Below are 19,408 nucleotides of genomic sequence, written 5' to 3' on the forward strand. Positions count from 1 at the left end.
TTTGATTTTTGTCTCGTCCCTAACCACGAGACTTTTCTTTTTGTTTCGTCACTTGGCACGAAATATTTTACGGTTTTATCTCTTGTGCAGCAGAAACAGAAAATAGAGTAGAAGAGAAAGAGAATTACACCCAGATATATCCTGGTTCAGCTGCTAAGTGCAGTGCAGCCTACATCCAGTCTCCATCACAACACTGATGAAATTTCACTATAATCATCTTTGATTATATACACCAATTTTTCCTAGGAGCTACCCGTCCTATTTGGGACAAGTCCAGAGTTCTAAACCCAATCCTGAACTTGACTTGGCCACTGCCAAGCTTTCAACTGTAAAGTGCTAACCCAACTTACAAGGGGATTTCCACAAAATCATGAAACACAAAACAGATGTACAAAGGAACTCTAAGGACATCTATGGCTTTTTCTTTTAATTTTGCACTTTCTGCCTTTTTCTGCTCTATGGTTTTTTCATACAAATCTCACTGTTTGCCTTTTTTCATGAAACTCAAGACATGACAACATTAAATAGAAAAATACAAAACAGAATACATTGAAGGAGAAGAAAATCTGTTAGCTCAGGTAGCTCTGAGAACTCTGTGCCTTGCACTCTCACATTTTCTCCTTGAATCAAACCCTGACTGTTCACCCTTATAGGGAGAAGCCTTCAAGGTTGAAATCAAACAAACCAAGCTAAACTCCTTCTTCTTCAAAACAAAATCGATTCGGCCAGAGAGAGAGAGAGAAGAGATAACCCATGCAAAACCCAACATGCAATTACCTCTAGTCCTTCCTTGGTCACCAATCTTCATCAATCCGAGCCCTTCATCTTTTCTTGCTCTCCAAGATGAACTGCTGGCCCTTGATACTTCATGATGATGATAGCTTCATCTGCTCCTATCTCTGCCTCTTCCATCACGTAGCCACTGTAGCTATCTCCTGTGGTGGTTGAGCAAGATCAGAGACAAGTCATCCCTCCAAAGATCTTCTCTTTGCTGGCCGAGATCTTCTCTACCATTTTTGGTATAGAGAAGTCAAGATCTCTTCACAAAATCTTACCAAAAGTGAATGAGAATCTTAACCACAGCATACTTTTAATTTTCGTTTTCTTGCCATCATTTTGATGGTCTTTAGGCGTGCTTCTTCTTATCCATGGTAGCTTGCTATAGCTTCCATGGTTGTTGAGTGATATGACCAAAAGAAAAGAAGCAAGTAGAGAGAGAAGAGAGAAATTTGAAAAGCATTGAATTAGGAAAGAGAATGAGATTAAATGAAATGATTCTTTTCTTGCTGAGTAGCGTGTAGCATTAAGTGCTGCAATCAAATCAAATGCCTTTTTCTCTCTCATAGTTTTCATGCATTTATTAACTTCACTTTAATGAGATTTGAATTCCATCACATGGTGAAACATGAGATCCGTTGGAAGCAATGAAGCAAAACAATTTGCTTTCTTTCTCAACAAGATTCGGACCAAGCATTGGATCACTTAGCAAAGATTATAATTGGGCTTGTAACCACAAACATTAAATCTGGCCCAATTAATAAAATATTTCAGCCAACATTCATATGACAAAAATTGCATAAGGCTGAATTTTGATTTTATTGGGTTTAGAATTTCTTCTTTTTATTTCGGTCCAAATAACCACAAATTGCTTCAGCCACTTAATTTATCATTTTTATACCCAAGGCTGAAGGTGAGATGCATATATGGGCTTGCAACATTTTTTTTATTTTCGGCCCAATAGCAAATCTGCACACACAAAATTATTAATTAAGCAAGTATAAATTAAGATCAAATTAATAATTTTGTAATTAATTATTTTTAATAATGTTTGTTCTCATCAAATTAAATTAGAGTTTTCCAAATTCATCAATTTTAAATATTATTTAAATTAAATATGTGTTTTACCCTATTTTTTAGCATAGGCAATTTTCAGTAACAGTAAATGTTGTTTAATTTACGGTAACAATTACAGTAAATTTTCAGTAAAAAGTTGAAACATATTCAATTTCTTAATTATTTTATTTAAACATTGATAATTAATTGATGATAAGAAATAATAAATTTTAATAATTTTTTAGTATGTTTTTTTCTTAATACTAATATTAAATTGGTGAAATTCTAAATGTTCTCAAACTTGAACATTACACAAATAAAAATCTTAAAGATACAGTTAATTCATTTCTTGAACCAAATTAGTTAATAGGATTAATTATCAAAGGCCAAAAACAAAAAGCATTCGGTTATACAAATATATATATTTTTTAAATGAAGAAGAAATTTCCTCTAATTTTATTTTGGATTTTGGCCTTTTTTTATTTTAAATTTTATTTCTGGTTCGGTTATTAATCAAAACTCAAAAGTATTATATTGTAATAGAATAAAAACGTTAAACTACTATAGTAAAAAATTTTAATATTTATAAAGACACCATAAAAAAGGCAATAAGGCCGCTCTATCGAAAACTCCATTTGCACGTTATGGTAAACATATTTTTAATTAACTAGCTAAACCAAAAAAAAAACACTTTTTTTTTCTTTCTCTGCACTCTTAAAATATAAAAAAAAGATTGCTTTTTCTATAGTACGAGTAAGTCAAACTTATGCAATTAAATTAATGAGTTTTTTCGCTATCAAATATTAATAAATTTTATTTTAATATACTAATATTATAAATAATTTTTATAGTATTATTTAATAGAATTTATTAGTTTATATCAGATGTTTATTTGAATATTAATTATTAAATATAAAATATAATTATTTTTACTAATACAATACAACTATAGGATTGGCTATTTGTACGTACAATAATCATTCTAAACTTGGAAACAACAACAACAAAAATAATAATGATGGTGATGATGTGTGTCACAACGTGAATATATATGGAAATGGAATAGAGTAAAACCTCTCATTTATTCTTAGAATATTATTTAAGAAATTCTCGTAAATTATTCTTTGGCACATGATAAAACCTTTTGCGACTCCTATTAATTATTATTCACAAAATATTGTGGAGGTTTTTTTTTTCTTGTATTTGACTTTATGTTAAAATCAACATTTCTCTTTTTTTTTTCATTAAAAATATTTGACTCCATAACATTTTCCATTAGCATTAAGGGTTTTTTCTTTTTGTCGGGTATAACTGTGTGTATTTTATTCTATACTAGTAGGATATGTTAATTATTAGTAATATTCTGTTAGATTCATGAACTAACTTTTTAGTATTTGGGAAAATTTTACAACTTTTTATTGTCAGTATCCATCATAGATAATTAGATATTACACGGAGAATGGTCACAACCATAAGGAAAGAATAAATCTTACATCCAAACAAAATATTTAACTATGTTTAATTAAATTATTATAACTATTTTTTAAATTATATATTTTTTTCCTTTTCTATTTTTTCGTTATTCTCTTTTTCTTTCTCTTCTTCCTCTTTTTTTACATTTGTGGAAACAGGTTCTTCTTCTTCTTTTATTTTTGTACATAAGTTCTTCTTCTAATTTTCCTTCTTATTCTCTTTTATTATCGTCATCACCAACAATATCAATATTTTGCTAATATTTTTATTGATTTTAATTTTCTCTAGTGCCATCATTAAATAATTTTGGTTCATTTTTTAGTTTATTTCGGTTCATTTGTGTATTAATTGAGATTCACTTAATATTTCTGATAAGTATTGACCAAATTTTTTATTCCTTAAGTAATATTAGTTCATTTCTTAATTTAATTGAGGTTCATTTGGATCCAAAAATAAATTTGATGTGTGTTTTGTTTATTATTGAGTCTTTTTTACTACTTGTTCAAAATTGAACTAATTTCGATTTATTTGTGTGTTAATTAGTCCACTTGATGCTATTGATAAGGTATTGACTAATTTTTTTTGCAAAGAAGAATGAAATTATTCATTATCACTTTATTCAATTGCATTAGATTCCACTTCATTCCATTCAATTAGTTTAGTTTTGAACAAGCAGTCAAAGGACTTAATCATCAACAAAAAATATATCGAATTCATTTCTAGATCCAAACGAACCTCAAATAAATTAAGAAATGAATCGAATTACTCAAGGAATAAAAAACTTGGTCAATACTTAACAACAGCATCAAGTGAATCGAAATTAGTTCAGTTTTGATCAAGTAGTAAAACAGACTCAATCACCACTAAAAATACATCTAATCTATTTCTGCATCCAAATGAACTTCAATTAAAGTAAGAAATGAACTGAAATTATTTAAGGAATAAAAAAATGGATCAATACTTATCATTAGTATCAGATGAACCTCAATTAACTCACAAATGAACCGAAATTAGTTCAGTTTTAAACATATAATAAAAAAGATTCAATCATCAACAAAAATGCATTGAATTCATTTCTGAATCCATATGAACCTCAATTAAACTAAGGAGGAAAAGAAAAAATGCAGCAACAACAACAGTAATAAAAGAATAACGATTGAGAGAAAAGATGCAGAGAAGAAGAAGAAATGCGACGAAGAAAGAGGAAGAATGCGAAGAAGAAGAAGGAAGAATGCGAAGACGAAGAAGGAGGAATACAAAGAACAAGAAGAAGGAATGTGAAGACGAAGAAGAGTGAAGCGCGTGTGTACATGCTGATATAATGAAAGTAATTTTTGTTGAGTTTGGGCCAATTTAGTTAAATTTAGTTACTAAAAAAACTTGAATGTGTAGCTAACCTGATAAAAAAATTTTAACTAATTCTAGTTTGGCAAATTTTTAATGAATTATTATCGATCTATCAAGTAGCTCGATCTAAACCCCCTAAATTATTTATTGTAATAAACTAACCGCACTTTTGTAGATTTTGGTGGATTTTAAATTATCCAATAAGGTGAATAATGAAATTTGTTGGTGATACGTGACGTATACCTCGGCTGCCACGTAGCATATCGTATACTTCGGCTCTAAACAAAGTCAAATAGATAACAACCCATAAAATCCGGATAAGTTGTGAAAGCTCGGAAACACAACTGACTAACTCCAATGTTATCATCATAGATAACCTCGACAAGAGCGGAGAATTCCGAAATACGCTCCAACCGAACAACCTAAGATGCCTATATAAACAAATGAGCAACCTCGAAGCAAGTCAGGTCACATAACTCACTCTGATTTATTATTATCACTTCTCTTACTTCATATTCTTACTTGAGCGTTGGAGTGCTTTTTGCAGGTGCTCCCGCCGCGTTGTTCCAACTCAGCCGACGTATAGCTCTTCCACCCGAACTCGGTCAACACCAGAAGAGATCCTCATACCTCGTCTTCATACGCACGGAACATTTGGCGCCCACCGTGGGCCCTGAATTAACATAACCCCACTATTTTCTCTACCCAATTATGTGTTCTTTTCTTTTGCAGGATTCCCGATCTTCCAACATGGCCGATAATGGAGTTCATCAGCCCACACAAACCGAACTTCTAACACAGATTGTTGAACTCCAAGCAGAAGTTTGAAGGATAGCCGAGCTGTCTGCCCATAACAATGCCGGAAAGAACAAGGAAGGAAACTCCAAAAGCTCGGCCTTGGGTAACACAAACCCTCTAAACATCACCCCGCCAAAGGAGAAGCTGACATTAAACAATCCCTTTTCTGAAGAGATCACCAATTTTCAAATACCAAAGAACTTCGTGTTACCCACATCCCTCGAGCCATACAAGGGGATTGGTGACCCCCGTGCTCATATTAAGAAATTCCAGTCCATGATGTTTTTTAACGGCGCTAATAATGAGCCCATACTTTGTCGAGCTTTTCCCACTTATCTTGATGGTGCTGCTTTACTCTGGTTCTCAAAATTGTCTGCAGGTACAATCTCTTCCTTTGAAGAACTGGCGAGGTCTTTTATCGACTGTTTTGCCGCATCAAGGATATACGTTCATGAATCAGACTACCTCGGCATAATCAAACAAGGACAACACGAAAGTCTAAAAGACTACATGACCCGATTTTCCGAAGCCACTGTGGAGATTCCGGACTTAGACCCCGCAGTCCACTTACATGCACTCAAGACCGGCCTCCGACCCGGAAAATTCCAAGAAACAATTGCAATAACCAAACCAAAGTCACTTGAGGAGTTCAGAGAAAGGGCCACGGGACAAATGGAAATAGAAGAGCTTAGACATGCTCGACGGATCAATAAACCAACTCAATCAAAAGAAGATGACTAGGAGGATCTTTGTGAATCAACAAATTGATCGGCAGGGGACTTATACAGTTATACCCTTCAAGCACTACTAGGCAAAGAACTATGGCTCGAAGATGTACTCTTTTTTCCACTCACACGACTTTTTCCTACACCAGATTTTGCTTGGAGAGCTTTTTAATGAGGTACTTTCATCCTATACCTTTTATATTAAGAGGGTAATTCTCAATAAAGAGTATATTTTTTTAACTTCATCATTCTTTATTTTTATTTATGCCTTTAATTCAGCTATTGTTTACGCTCTACACATATTATGGAAAACTAATATTAAAGTCGGCATACAAAAACAAACTGACAGTTATAAGTCGGAACCAATCTAACAAATCGGCAACCATAAGTCGGAATCAATACAACAAGCCAACACCTATAAGTTGGAATCAATCCAAACAAATCGACACCTATAAGTCGAAATCACTCCAAACAAACTGATAATTATAAATTTGAATCAATCAAAGCAAATCGACACCTATAAGTCGGCGCCATTCCAACAAACAATCACCTATAGGTTGGCATTAGTCCAACAAACAATCATCTATAAGCTTGTTAAAAAATAAATTGAAATAAGCAACCTATTTTTCCATGACAAACTTGTCCAATTTTATTTTCAAGATTATCAGGTTGATCTTGGGGGCTAATCCTCATATCTCCAAATTATAACACAACCGCATCTCTTCTATATCCTGCCAAGTTAAATCTCAAAAGCTCAACCTGCTTCTCTTAAAAATAAATAGGTCAAGCTTGGGGGCTATGATCTGGTCACTATAACTCGGCGAATACAAGCTATAATTCAGAGATTAGGTCTGATCTATCATTATAAGTCGGCCACATAAGCTATAGCTTGGCCACTTACAAATTCAAAATAGAGCAGTTCGTGATCCATCCGTATAAGTCGGCCGCATGTGCTATAACTCGGCCACGTGCAGCAAATTAAAAAAGAGAAGGATTACTTGTTGATAAACCTAGAAAGACCTTTTCAAAAAATTCACTAAATGATTCTCTGCGAGATTCTCGGACCGTATCCATACCTCATATCTCGGAATGAGGAGAACATATCACAATCAAGTCATATACAAATTTTATATAAACAGAACCAAGTAAATGTAGCAGGATAAGTCCTAACCTCCTCCGGTGTTCCTCGACGGCTGAAGTATAGCTCGGCGTCTGTGCTCTGAGGATAGAAAACTCCACACACGGAAGAAGGAGTTATACCTCGGCACCAGAAGGAGTTATACCTCGGATGAGCCACGTTTTCACGTCAATCATTTCATCCAGCGCGGGAAGCGAAGCACCCATTAAATGCATAATTTTCTCTCTCCTGAAAACCAAGGCTAGCTCGGGGGAAGAAACATCTCCGACAACATATTCGCAAGTCGAGGTACACGAACATATTAAAAGCTCGCCTTTGTTTTCTTACATGCACAAGGCAAGCTTGGGGGATATAATACGTGACGTATACCTCGGCTGCCACGTAGCATACCGTATACTTCGGCTCTAAACAAAGTCAAATAGATAATAACCCACAAAATCTGGATAAGTTGTGAAAGTTCGGAAATACAACTGACTAACTCCAACGTTATCATCACAGATAACCTCGGCAAGAGCGGAGAATTCCGAAATATGCTCCAACCGAACAACCTAAGATACCTATATAAACAAATGAGCAACCTCGGAGCAAGTCAAGTCACATAATTCACTCTAATTTATTATTATCACTTCTCTTACTTCATATTCTTATTTGAACATTGAAATGTTTTTTGCAGGTGCTCCCGCCGCGGTGTTCCAACTCAGCCGTGCCGACATATAGCTCTTCCACCCGAACTCGGTCAACACTAGAAGAGATCCTCATACCTCGACTTCATACGCACGGAACAGTTGAATAACCTTAATATTATGCTTTTACACCTTTTTTGTCATACAAAATTTGTTGGTTCATATATATGACATACTTCTTTTATCATTTATGTTAAAGTTACAGCACCAAATGATAAACATCAAACGTTGCCTTTTAGCATATCAATTTTCGTATACCTAAATATCATAATTTTGTATTTTAACATCATTTTTCACATATTTAACAAACGAAATCATGCCTACTGTGACTAAACCCACGAAGAAATACAAATGACAAGCTATGGGAAAAAAAAAAACCTGAAATGATTCATTCGTCTGAGGACTTTTTTTTATATTATATTATTAGGTGTGAAATAATTCTCCATGATAAATTAAACTGTGTTAATAAATACTGCTATGGTCACTTACAAAACGTCCGTGATGTTTTGTGTTTTTACCATTAAAAAATATTTTTTATTAAAAAACATTAGCGACGTTTTGTGTTTTAATAATTAAAATAATATTTTTTATTACAAAACGTCAGTGACATTTTGTTATTTTATAATTAAATTTTTTGGAGTAAAGTATCATTTTTGTTCTTAATGTTTGGGATAAGTTCTAAAGTTGTTCCGAACATTTCAATAATCGTTCTATTTAAGTCTCTATAGTTTCAAAATTGACTCAATGTTGTCCTGCTGTTAGGGATCCGTTAACAGAATTGACAGCGGAACAAAATTGAGACAATTTTGAAACGTTAGGAACGTAAATAGGACGAAAATATTAGAGACAAAAACGATACATAAAAATTAATTTTAATTTTATCCTTCAATAATATCAATTTTTTACTGTATATATAGTATTCAATTATTTTTTTAATCACATCTAAGTAAATTACACTTATTAACATTACTTTCATTCTAAATAAATTATTTTTTTTATAATTTTACTCTTAAAGATTTTTAGTTATCATGAAATATTTGTAAAATGACTAATACATAAACTTGTAGAAAATAAAAAATGATATCTATACAATAAAATATAAATTATACCTTTTGTCTCTAATGTATCAATATTTTTTAATGTTTAATTTAATTTAATTTTATTTTTAATCACATTATTTTTTTAAGTGAATTTATTTTTTATTAAGAGTAAAATTAAATAATTTCAATAATTTTAATTTTTAATAAACTTGAAAAAATAATTATGGTAATAATAACAACTAATTAAATTACATCGTGTAATTATTATGATTCGGTTACTTAATTTATTTTCTAATTTTGCTCTTAATAAAAAATAAATTTACTTAAAAATAATGTGATTAAGAATAAAATTAAAAAAATAATTGAATAATTATTTATCGAAAAAATTTGATATTATTGAAAAATAAAATTAAAAATAAAGTTTAACTAAATTAAACATCAAAAAATTTTGATACAATAGAGATAAAATGTATAATTTATACTTTATTGTATATATATCATTTTTTTCGCAAGTTTATGTACTAATCATTCTACAAATATTTCATGATTACTAAAAATCTTTAAGTGTAAAATCATAAAAAAAATTATTTAGAATGAAAGTCATGTGATTAAATGTAATTTACTTAGACACTATACCAAATTGGCCAAATAACTATACTTAATTTATGATTCTTATTTTAAGGGTCTCTATTAATCAATGTGACACTTATACTCTTAATTTTTAAACCGTCACTAACTCTATATTTCTCTCACTCTTTTTCTTTCTTTTTTTAATTTTCTATTTTTTTTAAAACTGTATTCACTGTCTCACTACTGATTTAGATGAGATGAAAAGAGATGAGAAATAAAGAAAGTCACGCAACAACCTTCACCACGCTACAGTTCGCCGTTCGTCATTCGTCGTCGTGATTCGCGTTGGACGTTCACTGTCGCGGTTCGCGTTCGCCGTTCACTGTTCACTGTCCTCCGCGTCGTCCTTTCTCTTCCCCTCGAGTGCGAACCCTAAATCCTCATCCAGTGACTTTTTCTTCTCTTCCAACCTCAATACTAAACACTGATGTTGAGTATTTAATTGTTCTTCTACTATAATTTTTACCCCTGCAATTCCTTTATTGTTGCTTAATGTTTGTTGTGCTGAAGTTGTTGCAATTGTTTGATCTTGGTGCTCTATTTTCTTGCAATTTACCGTAATGATTATATTCTCATGTTCATATTTGCTATTTTTTTGAATTCTCTTATTTCTTTTTTTCCGCACTCAACATGTTCGATGAAATGCTTCAACTAGATTTCTTTGAATTCTCTCTTTATTATTTCTTCTCTTGATTTCTTTGATATTTTTGTGCCTTGATGACATCATGAATCGGTTAGTACTCTTCTTAAATTATGCAAATTGCTACACTAGAAATGAAAAAGCTAATTAGCTAAAAATGCTAATTGGAATAAAATATAAGTAAACTATCTTAAGCTCTAAAATTATAAGCCATACTAGGCGCTGAATTTAGAAAAGTAAGTGCATGTTTGGGTGCCATTATTTTGATAAAAAAGATATTTTTTCAATGAAAAAAGATTTTTTTATTTTGTAGTGTGTTTGACAAATTTTTAGTAGTACAAATAAAAGCACTAAAAAAATAAAAAATATCTTTTTTGAGAAATTACAATTTACATCTTTTTTTAAAAGATTTTTTTTTTAAAAAAAGATGTTTTATAATTATTGATAGACAAAAATATCTTTACTAAAAGTTTAAAAAGACATCTTTTACCCCTTTCTTTCATAGATGAATGTACATCAACAACAAATGCTTGGGTACTAAACTGTGCTTTTTTACATACCTATGCAAATGCGTGATATGCTTATGCAAAATATCTCGGTAAAAAAAAAACATAGTTTACCTTGGATATAAGGCGTTGAGTCTGAAATCAATCCACAGTACTAGACAAACTCAGATTCTCTTCATGCTATCTTTTTTTTTTTATCTATTTTGTGTTTTCAATAAATATATGAAAAGTCATTTAACTAATTCATATAAAATCAATGCAACTTTTTTTTTGCTATAATTATACGTGATATTATTTATTTTTGTTTTTATTTTTATAGATGGATTTATATTTTATACCGTGTTGACCTTAACTTGATGTTTTATATTTTTTAGGATTCTGTATCTCATATTTTGGAAATATTATTATGTAATATTTTGCCAAATTCACTATTATAAGAATCATGCAATATTTTGAGATAAAATTTTTAATGATTTGATATAAAATATAATCATATATAAATATAAAAAAATATACTAGTAACAAAATATAAAAAAAATAAAAAATCTGAAATGATTCACAAATAAAAATATAACATATTGGTTTAGCTTTTGTGAAATATATATATATACATATATAAAGGTTGAAAGTTAAAATATTATTGTTTTTCTACACACTCAACAACAAATCATCAGGTTCTTTTCTTTTATCCTTTCTTCTTCATATTGTTATTATTATAAGCTTCATATTAGTGTACGTTATTATTATTTGCTTTCTTTTATTTCTTTTACCCTTTTTTTTCGTATTGTTATTATTATTTGCTTTCTTTTTATATTTTCTTTGTCTTCATATTACTTTACGTTATTATTATTTATTTTTTTATCGTTTTGTCATTATTATTATTAATTTATTTGTGATTTTCATTTGGTTTTTTATCATAGTATTTTATTTTTATTTAGTGTGTTATTATATTCACGATTATTATTTATATTACAATTTATTTTATTAATGTTATACATTATAAAATTTGATATAATTTATAATTTATATAGTATGGCTCCAAAATTAAATTCAAGAAGAGGTTCTAGTCAAGTGAATATTGAAAACGAAGATGTAACAAATGAAAGAGAAGTAGAAACTGTAAAAACAAAATGGGATGATTGGAATACTGAAATATTTTTTACTATCTGTGTGGAAGAGATACGAAATGATAATAGACTTAATAAACATTTCAGCAAAATTGGTTGAAAAAATCTACAAAAAAAAATTTAGAGAGAGAATAGGACTCCCATATGTACATAGACAATTAAGAAATATATGGGATGCTCTTAAATCTTATTTTCAATTATGGGCTAAATTAGTTGGACAAGAGACTGGTCTTGGTTGGGATCATGAGAAAAAAATAGTGTTAGCTTCTGAATCTTGGTGGACTGATAAAATTAAGGTATGTTAATTTTGCATTATAAAATAATACAATAAGTTAATTTTATCTTTAAAATTTATTAGATATCTTTTATATTTATTCTTTTGCATATTTTAAACAGATTAATCCAGATTTCGCTAAGTTTAAGAATGAAGGTCCTAAATCTTTAGATAGATTTGAACAATATTTCAAGGACATCGTAGCTACTAGTTATAGTGCTTGGGCGCCATCGGAAGATCCAAATCCTGAAGAATTTAATCAGAACAATGAGGATTTTGAGATTGGAGGTGACATGAATTATACAAATGAATTTATTGAAGAAGATATTGCTAATTATATACTTGTTCAAAGCCCTACTAGAGAGAAAAGAAGGAAGATTTCTAACAAAAAATTTGAGAAACGAGCTGGAATAGCATCTAGATTACAGGACTCACTTGATCATATTTTGGTTGGTGTGGAATCAAAAGCTGCAATTAAGGGAGATGATCCTTGCTCCATAGAAAATTGCATCAAGTTGCTACGCAAATTACCTGGCCTAGAACCATATATTCCAAAGTTCTATTTGGGAATTAGATTAATGGCTAAGCCACAATATAGAGAAACTTTCATTGCATTGAGTGATGTCCCAATCAACAACTTGGATGGCTAGAATCTTTTAAATTGGATGACAGGAACCGTCTCTAAACTTTATTTTTATTTATTTCTGCATGAATTCTTATTATCGTTATTGTTGAACTTTAATTTAGTGATAATGTTATAATTTGTGTTTTGATTTTATATTTTGGAACTTTATTTTATAATGACATCTTGAATAATATTTTTTGCTTTGTTATCTTATTTTTCATGTTAATTTAAATTATACAGGATGAGTGATTATAAAACAGATAATGATACTGAATATGAAGAACATGAAAAAGATTACGAATCAGCTGCTATATTAGCTATTTGTGGAGTTGCCAATTATTACTTGCGATATGTCCTCAAACAAGAGAAAAGGACTTCAAAACTATCAGGATATCAATGGCTATTAGAATTAAAGGAAGGGAATGAAATGCAATTTTTTGAACAATTTAGAATGAGAAAATCATTGTTTAACCATTTATGCAATGATTTGGTTCTCAATTATGGTTTGAAATCCACACGAGGTGTAAGTGGAGAAGAGATGGTAGCAACATTTTTATACATGCTTGGGCAAGGAGCTTCTTATAGAATATTAGAGGAGCGATTTCAGCATTCAGGTGAAACTGTTTTTCGTCAATTTCATCATGTTCTATCATGTGTGAAGAAATTGGCAAAAAATATTATTAGACCTATTGATCCTAGTTTTGGAGACACACCTAAATATATTATGAATAATGATAGATATTGGCCATATTTCAAAGATTGTATTGGAGCTATAGATGGTACGCATATAGCCATTCATGTTCACCAAGATGAGCAAGTGCGATTTATTGGTAGAAAAGAAAATACTACAACAAATGTAATGGCTGTGTGATTTTAATATGTGTTTTACACTTATATGGGCTGGTTGGGAAGGTTCTGCACATGATACAAGAATTTTTATGAAGGCTCTTCGAACAAAAAAACTAAATTTTCCACATCCACCAGAAGGTTAGTTACGTCATTTAAGTTTATTTTGAGGTTACATTCATTTTCATGATAATATGTGGCTTGATTTTTGTATATTTTTTAATGTATTTTAGGTAAATATTACTTAGTTGATGCTGGTTATCCAACTTTTAAGGGATTCTTAGGATGTTATCGTCATACAAGGTATCATATTCCACAATTTAGACTAGCACCAAATTTTAGATCAAACAATGAAAAGTTCAACTATTGTCATTCAAGTTTAAGGACAGTAATTAAAGGACTTTTGGAGTATGCAAAGCAAGATGGAAGATACTACAAAACATGCCATTAAGAGCCAAATTTGAAACCCAGCGTGATATCATTGTTGCATGTTTCACCCTTCATAATTTTATAAGAATGATGGATTCTGATGACATAAGTATTTTGCAAAAATTTGAAGTTATTGTTTCATTACAAGCCAATGAAGATGATGGTACTACTATGAGAAATGGATCAACAAATTCTGAAATTAATGAATGGGAAGAACCAACACAAGAAGATGTTCGGACAATGGAAGAAATAAGAGAGAATATAAGAGATCAATTATCGGTTCAAATAAATTAGTATAAATAATTATTTTTCTTTTATTATTATTAATAAACTCTTTTATGATTGAATGTCCTTTTAAGTAATTTTATTATTATAAAAGTACTTTTGTATTTTTGTATCCAAACAAGAACATCTTTTAAATAAGTACTTTTAATTAAAGTATCCAAATATAAAATCATTTTTACTTTTGTAAAAGATCTTTTAAAAAAAGATCTTTTTTCAGAATGACGCCCAAACAAGCCCTAAAGGTGTTGAATTCTTTTTCAATTCACAACATATTAAAAGCATTTGAATGGTAGTTAAAACTCAAATTTGTCGACCAAATGTATATGGCTATATCAACTATCAAGTTAGATAGTCTTCTACAGAGTTTGATTCTTTATCATTGAGTAGATTGCTTGAAGTCTAAAATGGACATCAGTTTAATTCTTCAACATATCTTGGGATACCAACTTGATCCTTAATTGAATTGATTATTAATTTACCCTGTGCATGACAAATTTGGTGTTTAATGTTTTGAGGGACTAATGATATTCTAATTATCTTTGGAGGAACGATTTACGAATTTGCTCTGTCATTAATGACCAACTGATAACAATATTCAAATCAAACATTGTTAATTTATTTTTTGGGATTAAAGAAGAATTTAAAAATTAAACATTGTTATTACCTGGAGCCAATTAAGTTGAGATTCCCTTATACCCTCATATGTTTGAAATCCCTGATAGAAAGCCCTTCCTCCACTATAAGAAAGAAAAGATTCAAAATGCTACTATTTGCCATAGAGTAGTATCTTCTGGTTAGATTTTGTGCATCAGTTGAGGCATGTTTGATTAATAAATAAAAATAACAATGATACTTATATACTAAACTGACCTTTTCAGGTTGCAATATCAGTGGAACCATTGAAAGTGCAAAACTGGATTCTTCCAGAGATGCCTGGGCTTATAACTGATTTTTTGATATCTCTCGACGACCAGTTTTCGTACTTTGTGAACTGGTTTCATGGTGATATAAGGCAGTATAATATAGGACCCCAAAAATCCTGTACTCAAAGGCCAAGTATGGTAGGGGGACTGCTTTGGAAAGGAAGTTCCATAGTCGCAATAGCAGAAGATGGTAACACTTAGCAATCTGAAGTTCCAGAAGTTCAGGTACTAGTGCTTTTTAATTTTTTCAAAAGTATAGTTCACTTTAGTATGGACTGCTAGAATACCAAGTTAATCTCATTGTGGTTGTTGAGATTTGGGAAATATATGATGCAAAGAGTTTGTTTGTCTGTTTGTTTGTTTTTGGTTTGGGTGTTACAAAGTGCAAGGAGTTAATCAGTATACAAAGCTCATTCTTGTGAGGCTGGAGTGCTGACAATGTCTATTGTGGGTTGCATTAGCATTTCAGCATTATATGATGATACAACATTTTCATGGTTCATATGTATTAAGTTATAGGCTCTACCACTCTAGTGAAGTGATTCTTTCTTTATTTCCTTTTTGTTTATTTCTGGTTTCTTTTTTTCATCATGCTGTAAAAATTGTTAGTAGTACATTCATTGTAAAGTGTAGGTTTAGTTAGTGTCTTGTCTTGGCAGTTGTCATACCTTTACATGGATATAACTAAAAATACTATGCAGTTCTTGTGCTAGGCTAATGTATTGCTAAGAGGTTGTAACTTAGTGATAAGGATTTGATTCCACAAGTACTGTCAAACTGAAGTCTGTAAATATATTCTCATTGGGCTGGATGGCTTTGAACCAGAATATCGTGTAGGCGATGCAGAGGTGTGTTGGATTAAAATTAAGTGTAGTATTTTGGTAGGTTTACTTTAGTTGAAAGATTTGGCATTGACCAGTACTCACACAATGAAGTGGAATGCAATTCGATCTTAAGAGTTTGGCCAAGGCTTTTTGCTTTCTAGGGAGGTCAAGTGGATCACTTCTCTATGATGTTTCTTAAAAGTGAATCTCATGTAGATGCTGTGAACTGTTATGCCTCACTTTTAATAGGCTTTTTGCATAAACAAGAAGTAAAGAACAATATGTTGACAAGTGCTTGTTTTCTCATTGCAGCATCTTTATGCCTCTTTTGAAGAAGAAACTGGAGTTTTTCATTATCCAACGGCAATAACATCAAATGACATTGAGGAAATTCAGAAATTTCTAGACAAAGCTATTGGGTCAAGGTCTCCTATTGATTCTATTTAATTTTAATTGTTTAGAAATTTCATCACTTCTGTTTTTCCATCACCCAATTTTATTTTTAATTTTCTCATTTGGCTTGTCCCTTGAATTGCAGCTGTGAGGGATTAATCATTAAAACTTTAGATGAAGATTCTACATATGAACCTTCCAATCAGTCAAACAATTGGCTAAAACTGAAGAAAGATTATCTGGATAAGTAAGAGTGTAACATTTAACTTATTAATTCTCTTAAATCTTACTGGATTTCTGTTTATTCATTCTCTCTAATGTGCAACATAGGGAACTCGCTAGATTTGGTACCTATAGCTGCATTCCACGGACGTGGAAAATGTACAGGTGATCATAAAGTATACTCTTCATGATATGCTGATGCCAGTATTGTATTTGTTACTTTTATTATTAATTGTAGAACAGCTACCTCCAATGTTGTCTTGTCAATATCATGTATGCCATAGGGATTTTCTACATAATGCTATATTATAGATTGAGCTCAAAGTGGGTTGAAATGAAAGATGAATGATGTCTTGTAGGGATTTTCTATTTTTAATGAGAACAAATTAAACAATGGTCATCTTTTTGTTAATTATGAATTGAATTCAAATCTGTTAAGAGTCAATGAACAAAATGTGAGGTTAGTTCTCGCATTCTCACGAATTGCATTTAGGTGAATTGTATTCCATCCATTCATAGTGAGACTTAATTAGGCATTGTGGATCTGTGGTGGCTATTTAGGCGAAGACGGTGGCGATGTTTGCGAGGATGACGGTGGAAGATTCTAAAGTACTTCTGCCTGGAAGGTTCTACCCTTCATGGGAATTGTATTCACCAAGAGACTGAAGTTGAGTTTCAAGTTTCAACTCTGTTCCCTTACATTCTTCTGCTTACTCTTACAATGGCAGCATCTTCAGTCATTGATGTGGATTTTGATATTGCCTTTTTTCTTTTTATGTGCAGTTTAAATGGCTCAACACGCAACTCGACAAGATGTGGCCATTCATCAATGATGTACTATGCTTTTGTTAATAAATTTTTATCTTTCTTTCGTTCTTTCTTTCTTGTTCATAGTATCTATTAATTTAGCTATTTACACACATTTTATTGTTTATTGTGATAGATTTGCGTAAAAATAACGTTGAAAGTATCTTTATATTATATTAAAATATGAAATTGAAATTAAAAAATGTATCTAAACTAAACATTATAACGAATATAGGACACAGTATTTGTGATTACTAAGTGTGATGTATGATGTGTATCTAATAATTTTGTTGATGAAATTAATATGGAAATCTGCTTCGGCTTAAGTAGGCAGCTTCGGAGTTGATAAAGAGTAGTGTGGAGCCAATTCTAGAGCAATATAAGCCAGTTATTTTGGCTTTTCTTACCTTCTCCAAGTTGACCCTTAGCACAGTGGCTCCACAATTTACCGGTTAGTCATATTCATTCATTGAAGTGATATATATACTATAAACTCTTTATGCTATTATATATTTGCAGTTTATTGATGCTCTAAGTGGTGCAACATACAATTTTTAAAGACAATTCAAACTTAACACCCCTTTGCATTCAATTTTTGAGTTTGTTTTTATCTTTTGAGCTCATTTGAGATGGAATAGATAGGAGTTTGTCCCAGCGATTGAAATTTGAGCTTCCATATATATTTAGTTGAAAAGAAGGACCACAATGACATTGAAAAACAATGTGTTTCATGAATAGTTTCTGCTATTCCTTTGTATAAATTAGAACTCTTACTACGTTCAATTACTCATTCCATGCAATTCAGGTTTTTATATTATTCTTTTTTAAAAAACATGCAGCTCATTTTATGCTACAGCAACTCGATTACTGTGTCAAACCTGGGAGATCAATGATCGATCTTTTCCAAGTTTGCAAGTAAGTTTCTAATACAGTCTACACAGTCAATACTTTAGGCAGAGACAACTCTTTTAGTCCAAAAGAAATGGAACTGGTAGCATAATGAGTTAAAATTGTATTTGTACGGTTGAACAAATTGAATTATTGGTTCCATTGACTAACTCTATTATTTATGGAGACTGCATTTTATAGAGTCCACAATTCAGATTCAAAGGGCTCTTGCACAAAGTAGTATATTGGATATAAAATTGTCATTATACTATTCCTTGTTGTTTCTTTGAAGCCTACTCTATCAAAATTACCTTAATTTATTTTATATTTCCTCCATGTTTAGGGTGTTTTGCTTCCTAAAGGATTCACTGATTTCATGTCAGAAAAAGCTATCTGTATAAACATGGCTGCTTCCTAACAGTTTTATCTTAAGTTAAAGAACCAAGTTTTAAGATTGTATACTTTTGTGTTTCAGTTATTATAATATTAGTTTGTTCATCTAAAATATTGTTCATTGATACATGATTTGTCTTATTTGAGTCTTCAGTAACAGGGGATCACAAGAAATTATTGAAGAGGATAAGAGAGTTTCTTGTGTTGAAGAGTTGCTTGTGAACCAATTGCTGAAGTTGAATACTATGAGGTTGAAAGTGAAGTAGAATTGCGAAGAAAAGTTGAAAATTAAATTACAAGTACAATTTGTTAGTTTTACATGTTTGGATTAATTTAGGATTTTTTAAATTTACATTTTATGGATTATGACTATGTAAAACTTGTTGAATTCAACTTTTGAAATACATTGTTGCTATTTTTGTAAAACTTGTGGGATTGAATTTAAATTTGTTGAAATATAATGCCATTTATTATTTTGTTGGTAAACACATATAAATTATTATTTAGAATAGAAATATTTTTTTGCAATATTTAATAAAAGAAAGCTTTGATGTTGGAG

The 19,408-nt window shown here is 30.8% G+C and overlaps 1 protein-coding gene across 1 annotated transcript; it reads left to right on the plus strand.

The window, feature by feature from the left end:
* Positions 1 to 5,727: 5,727 nt before the first annotated feature.
* LOC140173610 (uncharacterized) lies at positions 5,728 to 6,192 on the plus strand. The gene has a single exon (XM_072198097.1). It carries the CDS (start codon positions 5,728 to 5,730, stop codon positions 6,190 to 6,192), a length of 465 nt encoding a protein of 154 aa, XP_072054198.1.
* Positions 6,193 to 19,408: the final 13,216 nt, after the last annotated feature.

The sequence above is a fragment of the Arachis hypogaea genome, chromosome 6, assembly GCF_003086295.3.
Source record: "Arachis hypogaea cultivar Tifrunner chromosome 6, arahy.Tifrunner.gnm2.J5K5, whole genome shotgun sequence".
Lineage (NCBI taxonomy): Eukaryota > Viridiplantae > Streptophyta > Magnoliopsida > Fabales > Fabaceae > Arachis > Arachis hypogaea.

What these genes read in the sequence shown, in the direction of transcription:
- LOC140173610 (XM_072198097.1), top strand. Translation starts at nt 5,728, where the DNA reads ATGATGTTTTTTAACGGCGCTAATAATGAGCCCATACTTTGTCGAGCT.